This window comes from Hydractinia symbiolongicarpus, chromosome 1 (assembly GCF_029227915.1).
Source record: "Hydractinia symbiolongicarpus strain clone_291-10 chromosome 1, HSymV2.1, whole genome shotgun sequence".
Lineage (NCBI taxonomy): Eukaryota > Metazoa > Cnidaria > Hydrozoa > Anthoathecata > Hydractiniidae > Hydractinia > Hydractinia symbiolongicarpus.
Genome location: NC_079875.1, coordinates 4,867,618 through 4,880,773, shown reverse-complemented (window position 1 = coordinate 4,880,773; position 13,156 = coordinate 4,867,618). Strand labels below are relative to the sequence as shown.

The following is a 13,156-nucleotide window of genomic DNA, read 5'->3' as shown; positions in this document are numbered from 1 at the left end:
TTCTTTTTGTATGCAATATAAATGTTTATAAATATCTATTTTTTGGTTTACAAAAATATAATCTATTTTAAATTTTCAGTCATAAAAATAAATATATATATACTTTTTTAAATTAGTGGTTTACACACTTAAATATTGAAAACTGACATAACATATTGACCACGACAAATATGACATCATTCGACATTTTACTCAATATTTCACTCGATATTTTACTGGATATCCGTTTGATATTTCACCAGATATTTTTCAGTTTTGTTTTTTCACTCGAGGTATTTTACGTTGTTTTCTATTTATTTATTATAACAGGAATTTTTTTTAAATATTTTTAGTAAGTTGCTCAGGTGCCATTTTCGACGTCTTGATGTTGCTGTTTTTGACAACTCGACGGCGCTATTGTCGACACGATGTTGTCATGGTAGCACGACGCATTTCTTTTGCCGTTCAGTAAAAAGGGATTTTTTATGTCGCTTGCTATTCCACTTTTATTTCTTAGCCACCTTCCAGCAACGGGTCGACAGTCTACCTAGGTGGACTTTCTGTTTTAACAAAAGTCTTCTGCGGCGAATTTTGATCTTCTGAACTTGACGATGAGTTGGCAGATGATCTACTCATATTTGATATCGTGTGCGAATTTATAATTCCAACATTGTACGGACTCAAGTTTCCATTACCCAAAGTATTTTGCTGATAAGGAATTTGCATCCCATTAAACGGCGAAATTCCATTCGGTAAATTATTCATATTGTTAATAGTATTATTCATGGCGACATTATTGTTATGTGAAAAGTTTAAACTTGGATTTATCAAGCCAAGTCCAGTTAAGCTACTCAAGTGAGCATTTAGATTCGGTGCATTTAAACTTATATTATACCCATTGTTGACTTGCATACTACCATTAATAATCGGCATATTGTTATTGCTATTCCCACCGTATATAAGCATCGATCCAACCAAACTGTCCATATTGTGACTGCCAACCACACGAGAAAAAAATAACGATTCAATAGTGTTCGGACGTATTAAACTTAAAGCTGGAAGTCTTAGGAGCAATTTACCAAAACGGTTAGCATAATTTGATGACGTATGCTGACGTAAGTATTCTTCAAGAGCTCCTTGTGCTTTTTCTTGAAGATTTTCTATTAAAGAAGGATTTCCGATGCCAGGAGAATCTACGATACAAAATAACAAAAAATTAAATGAGGTTCAACAGAAGCTAGCTTTTCTTACACGTTGAACTTGATGTAGCTTCAGTTTTTACGAGAACTATAAAAAGCCTCGATGATTTCTAACAATTTTACATTTCGCAATTGGTTGGATTGTTGGCCCCGATTAGACCGGGTTTTTTAAAAGCCAAAAAAATCCGGGGCGGGGCTAACCCCTGTCTCCTAAAGTAGCAAAAGCGACATTGTAGTACTACAAAACTTAGATAATTGCGAAAAAAAAATTGAATGACGTCATTCACTCCAAGATGATATCATCATATATCTCTGTAGCTGAAAAAGGCGAAAACAGAGGAATATAGAATGTGGTTGGTTTGAGAAAAACGATTTAGATGAGAAATATTACTTGTTAACGAAAAAAAGACTAAAATATGACTTTGTTAAGGAATTTTGAAGAAAAACATTTTCTTGTCCAATCATTTCCTTAACCATCTCTAAGCCGCTGAGTAACCATAGTTACAAACGTGACATCATATCAAAAAATTTTAGACTGGCCTGAACTTTATTATAAAAACTCGTCAAATTTAACTTCCTAATGAGGAATGATTCAGAAGGTACAAGACAAGTGGCTTTTTTTGGCAACTTTGCAAATAAAACGTACCTGGATTGAACAACACTAAGGCTTTAAGACATGAAAATTCAGCTGGATCTGTTTGCATGTGTTTGAACTTTTCGACGAGTTCTTCAAACATTTTAAATGAATGATCGTTAGATATCGTTATATTGTCGTCGTAAGGCATTCGTTTTCGTTGATCGTCGTTCAGTTGTACCGGCGTTAAATTTCTGGCGTTCATTTGATAAGTGACGCAATGTTGCGACGTGCTTAGAATGTAGAGTTCACTCCATGAAGACTTCAACAATGCCATTTGATCTGACGATGGAAGCGCTAAAAAATTAAAAATAATAGTATATATTTTGTTGCCCAGATATCACTTTTGTTAATGAAGTTAACTTAATAGTTGTAGGTCAAGAAGACTCATAACTATTAACTATACTTCATTGCCAGGAAGTTTCGTATTGCGGTTTTGAGCTTTTTAAAAAAATAGTGTAATTAAGTTTTGATTAAATTCTTTTGTAAAATGCGAAATTTATTTCCGCGAAATTCTAAAAATTTAAAAGTATTAGGAGATCCACTTCCATTGTCTTTCGAACGCTTATATCATACGATACAGTCTCTGGGATTGAGGTTGATTTTATGATAAATATTAACAAACATGACTAATCATCAGCTAAAATCAATTCCCGCAAAATCTTAATTTTAAATTCGCGAAAACGCAAGAATTTAGTGCCATTTTACAAGAGCGAAAATTACTGTCCGCGAATTTTTCAGAAAAAAATATTTGCTGGAATAGACTTTGGAGCAAGGACAGATGACAACAGTGTCAAGGCAACATACCTGAAAAGAACGGCACATTTCGTGCCCATTCCACTGCATTTAAAAGTAAGCGTGTGGGCACTTCGTTTGCACCGTTGTCACCAAAATTATTTGCAATAGGATTATTTGAAGGGATAGTGAAAGTTTGCTGTTGTTGTTGTTGTTGTTGTTGTTGTTGTTGTTGTTGTTGTTGTAATCTAAATGAGGAAAGAAAATATAATACCTAGATGGCTAATTTTGAACAAAAATATTTCGTTGAAAAAAATTTCATACAGAAAACCTCGTCATTTTAATATAATAAAATAACCTAGAATTTTCCAAAGTGAGTCATCTCTGAGAACACGCTAGCCGGGAATTAACTCCTTGTGTGAAACGATACACTAAGGTAAATTGTGCCCTCTACATGTCAACGCCCAACAGACCGGAACATTTGTTCCTGATGGAGAGAGTTTAAGAGAGATAGAGAGGGTAAAAGTGGAAAAAGCGTTAAAATACGTGTTCAAAAGGAACGAAAAAGATAAAAAGGGAATGATCCGGCAAGGAATCAAATTATTCTTCGAGATGAGGAGACGTTAAAGATTAAGGGCATTCCATACCTAAATTAAATTAATTGAGACAGCGTGCGTTAAACCAAGGGGTTTAACTTACCTGACTAAATTATCCGCCCTTAACAATAAATTTGTGTATGTAGATATATTTTGATGTTGAGGGTGTGTTCCCGTGACTTGATTGTTCATACTAACCAACTGATCAACCATTTGACCTTCGATAGGTGAACGAGGCATTCGGCCTTTTTGCACAGCTAAAAAGATACGGTAAAACAGTTACAGAAAACATATTGTTGTTAGACACTTCTCGTTGAACATTTTCTTTATGGTATCTCAGCTTTCCCTTAATTTTTGTTTTACAAAAAAATGGATGTAATTTCAAAAATTCTTTTCAAAACTTGGTAAAGCATGAAATATCAAACTAATTTGGTTACATCGAGTATAAATATCATCCTTGCAACCGGGGCCCATCTTTAGAAAGTTAAAATTACAAAATGAGGCCCATCACAAAAAATTGAAAATTAAGAACACTCTGATCTTGACAAGAATGCGGTGAAGAAAGTACTCCCTGAAGCGAACTTAAACCATGAATTGATAAGCATGTTACTTTTATCTAAAGTTTCAACAATATTTTTATTGTGGAGATGTGTACATAGTCTAGAGATGTCGATCCAAAACTTAAATTTTTTTTCCGATGTGTGTCACGATTAATCTCATGTTTTTCAAAAAAATTCCAATCATTATATCTATTATTTATATTATTATTTCTTCAAATTTTGTTATTCCTTAAGAAAGAGACCATCCCAAAATACTGAATAATACAGAGCGTTTGAACACATTCAGTAGCCGCTTGTGTTCTAAGAACTTAATTTATAAATGTGATATCATGAATTACCCAAAGGTTAATTAAACCGTGGGTGGTTGGGACCCTATTTCAACCGATGTCTTTTAGTACCTGATCTGTAGAAAAACTTGATCGTTTGTAGTAAAAAATTGCACTAAATTTTTTTAACCGATTCTTCGTAATAATAACTTTGTGTGTTTCAAAATGTCAGCCGGATAGCTACTTTGTTGTAAGAATGCACGAAATAGCTGTGCCCGAAATGTGGTGACCGGAATATGTACGACGCTGTTATATTAGCAGACTAGTCGGCGGCACATGGAAAAATCCACGAAATCGCTCGTTCTTTTTGTACTGCACACCGTCTGCGTCTCGCTACTTGTGGTACCAATTTGAGTGACTCATAGGCAGGCAGGTATCATAATATAGATTGTGTTTAAAAAAAAAATCATTTATACAAATTTTTTATCTATGTAACATGCCTGGCAAATCACATTTCACTTCGAGTCCCGAAACCATCTGTGATATCAAAAATACTAGGGCATTTATGATTTTAATAAGATATCCTTATAATTACGAGCGCTACAGGTCCTGAGAACGAGGTTGTGCTTCTTAAGCTATTACTAGTGAAAAAAGAATTCCGCCATAAGTTCGCGTAATGTGGGGAGATAGCTATCATATGATATCTAAATATACATCTGTATTTTATAAGGAATTAAAATTTCAAAATGATGCTTTAGGACGCTTATGAAAACTACTTTTTTAGGCTCAAAGTATGCTTAGGTTATGCTTAATGGTAAAAAAATTATTATTATATCATTGGAGTTTGCCTATGGAAAGCATATGATCAGGCTTATAATATGCTTATTTAAAAAAATATTGCATTTGAATTTTGAATTTAAATTCCACTACACACTGGTTAATTCCGATATAAGAATAAAAGGGAAATTATTCACGAAACAAAAAACAGAAAAACTTCACAACATTTTCTTGAACTTCACATAATGTTTAGCATATGTTTAAAAAATTTTAAGCCTACGGATGCTACTTATATATGTCATGGTTATAAAAAAACATATAATCCAGATCCTTGGCTGTACGTAAAGAAACCTTGGTTGAAAACTAAGCTCGCGTTCAAATGTGTGAAGAAGAAAGAAGAAACATATCCTACCACCATTTGTAAAATATTCATCTTTTAATAAAGCTGGCATCCTCTGAAAAAAACCCAACAAAAAAAACGGCTCCAAACACCAAGTTCACATTATAAATTCTCCATATCTTATATCTTAATAATTATGAAAAACCATAGATATACAATGCTTTGATTTAAGTAAGAAAAATATGTTAGCCTATGTACCGCAGTATAACCTAATACGTTCCAACTGATGTTGTTTGAATTATATTTTTTTATCTAAATAGTAGGAACATAATTTTTTCTTGATCTTGGGTAACCACATTATGTAGTCAGGTCATAAACTCAAAACGCGAGCATCTGTAAAGATCAAGAGATTAACACCTTTATTATTCATCAAATGAACATATGTAAACAAAACTAATGTTAAGACGCATGCGTTAATTATCTACGCATGCGCAGTGATCACGCGCATGGGTAGGAAGGTCAGTGGGTACTCATTTGTTTACTGTTTAGTTCAAACTTGTTTTTCGTTTGACCTTTTAGTGTTTGGTGTTAAACATGTAAAACAACCGTTAGAAATGTATTAAATTCAAATTAAAATGCACTCGCGGTGCATGCGCAATACGAGGGGTCAATCAAGATGGCGGCAGAAAGTCTTAAAAAGGCAAACATGCAGAATTATTTGGTGTTAGATCACGTTATGCCGAATACACATTCAGCTTTCGCTAGGTTAGTTTTCTTTCTTTTTTCATCTGCTACACATTTTTTTGCAAATAGTTTGAAACAAAAACAACTTTCTTACAAAAAATATACACCAGCTGACAGAATCATTTCCGGGTTACAAGTCGTACACTCTTAAAGGGCGGTGAATTTTAACGCCCTAGTACAAGTAACGCAATTTTACAATACACATTTTTGTTACTCCAATGGCTAAGTGAAATTAGGACAACATTAAATTAATTCGTGAATTGGCAAAAAAAGGGGGAACTGAGAAAATAACCGAAGTAAAATATAACCTAGCATTGTAACAGTGAAAAAGATCTATTCTATAAAAACATTATTTTGGCAGGCTTTCTAACTGTGCATTAGAATTTCATTTTGATAGCTCTAATAGCTCTAAAAAACATATTTGTCCCAATTTTTTATGTAGATCTGGAAATAACGCCACTACAAGCGGGCGTACATTAGGTATTGATTTAGGGCGTCTCACTTGTTGTGGATTTAGTTAGCCTACGTTAGGTAGCAATTTGTTTAACATCCTTCCTGTGAATGTACTGTGTTTTTCCAGTTTGAATTGGAGCTACTTTATTCTGCCCACTTTCCATACGTAAAACTCCTAGTTCGTGTGACCTCGGCTTGGCTGATTTTGTTATTATTTTTTTTAAATATTGTCTAATGCTTGGTCGCACTGCAACGTAAAATACTGGTGTAATTATAACAATCGCTATCCATAATATATTGCTAGCGTATGAAACCATGGATTCATTTTCCGTTGGTAGAGTTAACTCAAATATCCCGTACAACAAGTCAGTTATAAGCTGTATAAAGCAAATGAGACATATTGTCGCAGATACGAACATGAAACGTCTCTCTTCTCTGTTTTTGCGATCGACATGTGAAAGTGACGATGTTGAATACGACAGTCGACGGTTTCTCGCTTGCCAGTTTCGATACATGTAAAAATAAGTTACCGGTTGAACGATGATATAAATACATTCGTGCGCAATATCGATATAAATTAAGTATGAAATCGATATCCGTGGATGCATGAAGAATGGAATACGCACGGCCATTGTAGCAACAAAAACGCCAAAATAACTTAGTAAAACCCTGTACAGTGTGACCACTCGACGGTATATAAATGGTTTATAAAACGCAATAAATCGATCAACGGTTACACAAGCTAAGCTGAATATAAATAGTTGATAGAACTCTGTACATATGATAAACACGGTTCGCTCTACAGGATTTTTGCATTCCAAGTAGTATATATTCACACTCCACAAGCAAATAAATGCGAGTTGCTGTATCACACTTACTACGATTAAACTTACTAATATAAAATTTGGTCTTCCATGGTCAGCTCGTACTACAAGAGCTAACAAAGAAATTGATAACAACGCACCGACCGATGATAAAACCACGGATACGATAAAATAATTAATAGCCATAGCGCTAGGATCAACAGTTTAACAGCAACCTATTATTTCTTGCATTACAGAACTAAATGCACAAATTTAAAGAATCTAATGCAATACAATAAAAAGTCTCTTTTCAAGCCTTATTTTTGTAGCAACGACGTAAACTAGGGGAGTATGTTTACTAAAACATTTAGCATTTTCCACCTTTTATCCCCTTGTCCAAGTTCGCTTTTACCATCTTATGATTTGTCTATTCATACATACTTAAGACTTCACCTCGCCTTCTCTTTCTTTCTGCCAGAACAAAATACAAAAGCCATTTTGAGAAGCTTATTAGCATTCTTAATAAATACATACCGTAATAAAAAATGAGAGGTCACGCTAATAACGATATGTTAAGATGAATTTAAGTAAGAGCTTTATATGCTGTAAAAACTGTAAAAAGTTTTTTATTGTCTGTGTGAACCCTAAACAACATCAACAACAACAACAATAACATAAACAACAACAACAACAACAAAAATAACAACAACAGTGTCATCAACAACGATTTTCCTATGATTATGTCGCGACGACTACGTAAACTTACACAACAACGTCAAGTTGAAAGATTGGGAAGAACGTGAGAGTAGAATCGACACGATGACAACTCTCCCTTCACCTCTCCTTCTTACAAGCATTGGATTGCTTTCAATTTGCTATTCAATAGTATGCCAATCATTTCAATAGTGGTCACATTTCAATAGTGGTCACATTTTGATTGGCAGCTGTTATTATGTTTATTTATAAAAATAAACCTTTTTCAAGGATTACTTAATAACGACGTCAAAAAATTGTTGTAGTCAAAAAACTTGCTTTTTTTCAGGGTTGGTTTTCTGATCACAATTCTTTCGTTGGTGAGAAACTTTTTCGCATGATTCCAAAAGAAATAGTTATCGAAAAAAACTCATCGTTATGATTAGGATGTCTTTCTTGGGAGGGGGAGGGGGGGGGGGGGGCTAAGCCTGGGATTCTTAGAAGCGTTATGCTTATGAAAGAAATGTATGATATAAACAACAACAACGACAACAACAACGACAACTACGGCAAAAACAACAACGACAACAACAACAACCACGGCAACGACGACAACAACAACAACAACAACAACGGGAACGATGACAACAACGACAGCAACGCCGACAATTACAACAACAACGGTAACGATAACAACGGCAACGATGACAACAACGGCAACGACGACAATAACAGTAAGAACAACCGAATAACAATCAAATTAAATAACAGGACCAATTTTGTTTACAGTGACGGCCACATGATGTGTAAATGAACTTCAAAACGGTGCAGGTTATGTATGTATCAAAGAGATACCAAAAACAGCACAAAACATAACACATCGAGTGTATACTGTACTGAAACACTATGAAGTATGCAACTGTCATGTATCCAACAAAACACACATCTGGAAATGATTCCATGTAGTACACGCATTTACACAATCACACTTAAATGCAACCTCGTAAGTCACCCTTTTCCATCAGAAGTTTATTATAAAATTAAAAGAAGACTGGGTACTAAACTGTCGCATTATATGTAATATTTATCTGCTAATATTTACCTCCTTTATTACCAGGCTATTCATTACATCAATGTGTGTTTGCACACTTAGTTAAATAGCTTGTTAATATATCTTTGTGAACAAGTTGTTACAAAACAAATACCAACATTTTCACATATCAGAAAAAATTAACACTCTTTTAAATATCCTACGTCTTTCTTAACTTTGACTGTTAACCTCAATCCAATAAATTGTTCACCACTACATTATCTTGAATATGAGAAACACGCTTACTTCTCCTTTAATTTTTTTTAAATGATGCTTTACAAAAAGTTCGATGTTACTACCAGCATACCGCTCTAAAACTTTGTAAATGCACTTCCGCGAACACGTCCTAAGGCCTTTGTTCCCTACCGGCGCTGCGCTGATAAGATCAAATTACTCCATGACCCTCATACAAAGAAGAGGACCCTTTTGCCGAGTTTGTCGGGTTTTTTTTGAGACATGGGTACACCTTAGCAAGAACGCGCTCGCCAACACAATACACCTACACAACGGCATAGTACGTTCCTTTAACATCCTCACAACGATGCAATTAAAAGGTATTACAGCTAAGAAGTCAATCAGTTAATCAATCAATCAAAAAATAAAACAAAATTCTAACCGTCCTTTCTCATTCCAACTTTGACGCATTTTTTCAATCTGCAAAATTGACACTGGTTTCGATGATTGATATCTACTGCACAGTTTTGATATGCGCGACATGAATAAGCTAGGTTGCGTCGAATGCTTCGCTTGAAAAAGCTTTTACAACCTAAGATCCAAAAAAATATTACATATCAAATGAATCACCAAGGACGACGACAATAACAAGAACAACGACAATATGAACAACAACAACTACAACAACTGCTACTTCAAACGATAATCTTAATATATGCAAGCATTAAAGTAGTTTTCACAATCCAAAAATAACAGATTTTGTCGCGAATTTGCAAAAATAAATATACGCAAGAATTACTAAGAATAAGGCATTAATAACAAGTAGAACCTCGTATATAAAGCCATTGGTCAGAATGTCATAGCCGTAAAAGAGCCACGAGGACGAAGTTAACAAAAGTACAAACAATTGTGACGGTGGATTCCATTCTGCGTAGAAGCTACCGGTTCAAACTTTGTCGACCATGACGAAGAAAATTGGGGCGAGTAAGAAGTAGAACTAACGGAGATATGGAGCGACGATTACATCAGGAAGTCACTAACTGGGAATTAGTCTTTGCAAAATTAAGATTTATAAATTTTATCCATTTATTACAAAGTTTTACACGTTTTATATAAAAGAATAGGTTCCTGGCAATCCACAACTTTGGTTTTTATTTTTTGATTATAACTATATAATTATATTGTTTTGGCATTTTCTAAACCAATCACGAACATTTAAATATAGATATAAATTTTTCATTGAGCCTAATTTTTGATGGCCTAAATGTGACAACATCTTAACACTCGCTTCCAGAAAACAAAAAAAACTCAAAAAGAAAGAAGGTTGGCTTTTGTACAGTATCCTTTATAGTCTTAACACTCTCACAATGTATAAATAAGTTCTGGAAGTACCAAATAAACACTAAAATCAGGTCTTTATTTTTTATTTGAAAAAAGCATTTATTGTCGCTTATGGTATTGCTGTGTTATTCCTAGTTTCACAGAATTTATTTTTCTAAGCAACTTCGTCCCCAGCTTTTTTGACATCCAGGCCGGCTACGATAGCGACTTTGACGTCGGTCAACAAACCCTGGGGACGAGGGTGTTCTCTAAAGCCAAATTGTAGACACGTATCGCACAAGTTTAGATAACGACACGTCCCTTAGAACTTTTTATTATATCTTTTTGCTATTTTTCCCCCAATTACGGCCGCGGTATAAATACGCTTTTAGGTACGAGGCTGCAGAAGATATATTTTAATTAGATTACCTAGAAGGAGAAGCCTAATTCTTAGGGCTTCTTAATTTGTTTTATATTTTCGTTGTCTAATAAAACGCAAGGGAAAGTCTCGTTTCCAGGGTTCCTTCTTCACTTTCCGTGAAACGTATATCAGCTAAAAAAAGAAGCTCCGGGGACGAGATTGTCCGCAGGATGTTTTAAATTTAAGTTTGTGATAAAGAGTGCGAATTTCGAAACTTACAAAAATAGGTTAAATTTTTTTACCTTCGCAAGTAAAAACTCCATAATGTTTTCCCGAGCTTTTATCTCCACAAACTGCGCACTCCACATTTGCAAGTTTGTTCTTCACATCTGAATTGAAAATAACACTCCTTCCTACCGCGCTATGTAATGCTACACCATTTCGTTGGTTCGTAGGTAACGGAGAAACCCAAGCTGCCATATAAGTTTTTCCGTGGTAGTGTGTATACCACCTCAAACTCTTTTTAATAGTGTACACACAGCCTTATAATCCTGTTGCAACTCCACACAACATCTAATTTAAACTCTGTTTTTCGTTGTATTATTTGATGGAACACATCTAATATGCTATGAAGCAGACTTCTTCTTTGCAAATGCTAAAAATGGCGGATATAGCTGTTATGTTCTACCAATAATTACTGTGAGATAGTCCATCAATATGCATGCGTGAATATCGGAAATCTAAGTACTACCACCGATGTGCAAAAGTATGTTGCATCTGAGAAAAGTTTTGCAAGATATGGCAGCTATTTGGGTAGGTGCATTCCTTAGCAGCCTTCTGTATGTAAATATTTTTTCGTCTTCTGCACTTGCTGCTAATTTTTTAGCTGCTCAGCTCGTTTTTTGCAAAACACAATCTTGGTTAAGTTTGATTTCGCGTGTGCAAAAACGAAATAGTTCGAAACATTCGTAACATAAACTAACGCAAGAAAATTAGAAAGCGTAGACACTCGATGTAGGTACTCATTAATTAAATTATAAACCATCCCTAATGAATGATTTTGATGCACTCCATCGCAGAGAAATTATTGATTATCACATCATCGATTTTTAACTTATTGGTAAAAATTTATAGCCTAAATATTGTTTCGGATGGAAAAAGGCTTTTTTTGCAGTGATATACTTTCATGAATTCTTTGAAGGAATTAAATAATGCAACTGAACAATACCAAAAACAACCATTTTATCATTCGAATCAAAGAAGTGTTGCATATTTTTGTCCTTTTTTCATTTAAAAAATGTAAAATAAATAAAAATTTGAAGACTTTCAGCTAGATCGAAGAGACGCTATAAATATAACAACAAAACAATAGCAAAAAAAAAAGAAATTTTCAACTGAAATTTTTGCAATGGAGAGCAGTTGCTATGGTAATTCAATTATTTTAAGACTTAGCAAGTCCCACTCAATTTGAGCATAATTCTTCGGGATGAGCAAATGCGTAACGCATATTCAGTGAATACAACATAATCGCAAAAATGAACCATCAAACAATGTTTTAACAACTTAGTGACCAGTCCGCTTATTGTAAAAATAATCTGAAGTCAAATTGGTTGCTAAGCAACAAATGAATTAATATTTCCTGGAAACTCATAAGAGGAAACTTAATATTCGATTTGAGTGTATCATATATCGTTAGGCACTGGGGCCACGATGCGATCTTTTCATGCGCTAACAAAATTGCATCATGGTACTGGCATATTTTCTCCTCTTTTATTCATGCAATGTAGCTAATTCGACGAAAAAATACTCTTGCACAAAATAAAATTATTTTGATTTCATGCTACAGTTTTTAATGTTGCATGAACCATGCAGCATAAATACAGCGCTGCGCATAGGTTGTAGCATTTTATCTTTTTTTTTTTTGCTGCATCATTTTAACTAACCAATTAAAAGCGCAAAATTTCATACAGAAGATAAAGAAGCCAACAACTGCGATACAGGTAGAGAGAAGCTCGTGAAAAAATATTGTTATCTTCTATAAAATATATACACGCTTTTATTTTATAAGAATATACTCTATAGGAACATCGAGGCTGATAAATGGGTTAAAAATTAAGAATATCCTAAGAATATACCCAGGCTCGACCTTTTTGTTATAGATATGAAAATTTGTGTGAAGCCGAATTTTGATTAGAAGTTTAATTTCTTATACTGTATGTTTATTTTCTTTTAATTTCACACATTTTTTTTAACCATCTTTAAGCATATTAAGGGTAATTACATGCTTTCCGGCTGTAGCTATCTTAAGAATATTTTTAAGAATACTTAAAGCTAAGATTTGTCAAAAAGTTAAGAATACTGAGGTTGAAACGAAAAAACACTATATAAAGAAGCGTGTATGTAGTCACTTTGTTCTAACGGCAATTGTGACA

At 34.1% G+C, this 13,156-nt stretch overlaps 1 protein-coding gene across 2 annotated transcripts; it reads right to left on the bottom strand.

The window, feature by feature from the left end:
- Positions 1–325: 325 nt before the first annotated feature.
- LOC130632680 (nuclear receptor subfamily 2 group F member 1-B-like) lies at positions 326–11,675 on the bottom strand. 2 transcript variants are annotated; one of them, XM_057444494.1, is made up of 6 exons: positions 11,027–11,675; positions 9,486–9,635; positions 3,247–3,400; positions 2,620–2,795; positions 1,825–2,109; positions 326–1,172 (listed from the first exon to the last, which is right to left on the bottom strand). In XM_057444494.1, exons 1-6 carry the CDS (start codon positions 11,202–11,204, stop codon positions 523–525), a joined length of 1,593 nt encoding a protein of 530 aa, XP_057300477.1. In that variant the 5' UTR covers positions 11,205–11,675; the 3' UTR covers positions 326–522. The 2 variants fall into 2 exon arrangements, with proteins under 2 accessions (XP_057300477.1, XP_057300478.1); XM_057444495.1 differs by lacking the exons at positions 9,486–9,635; positions 11,027–11,675 and adding an exon at positions 5,159–5,458.
- Between the last annotated feature and the right edge of the window lie 1,481 nt (positions 11,676–13,156).

Bases quoted from the DNA above. Each gene is read 5' to 3' on its own strand.
- LOC130632680 (XM_057444494.1), bottom strand. From the start codon at position 11,204: ATGGCAGCTTGGGTTTCTCCGTTACCTACGAACCAACGAAATGGTGTA. The intron at 9,636-11,026 runs GTAAAAAAATTT...TTTGGATCTTAG, and splicing joins TGGAGTTTTTACTTGCGAAG to GTTGTAAAAGCTTTTTCAAG. The intron at 2,110-2,619 runs GTATGTTGCCTT...TTAATTTTTTAG, and splicing joins AAATGTGCCGTTCTTTTCAG to CGCTTCCATCGTCAGATCAA.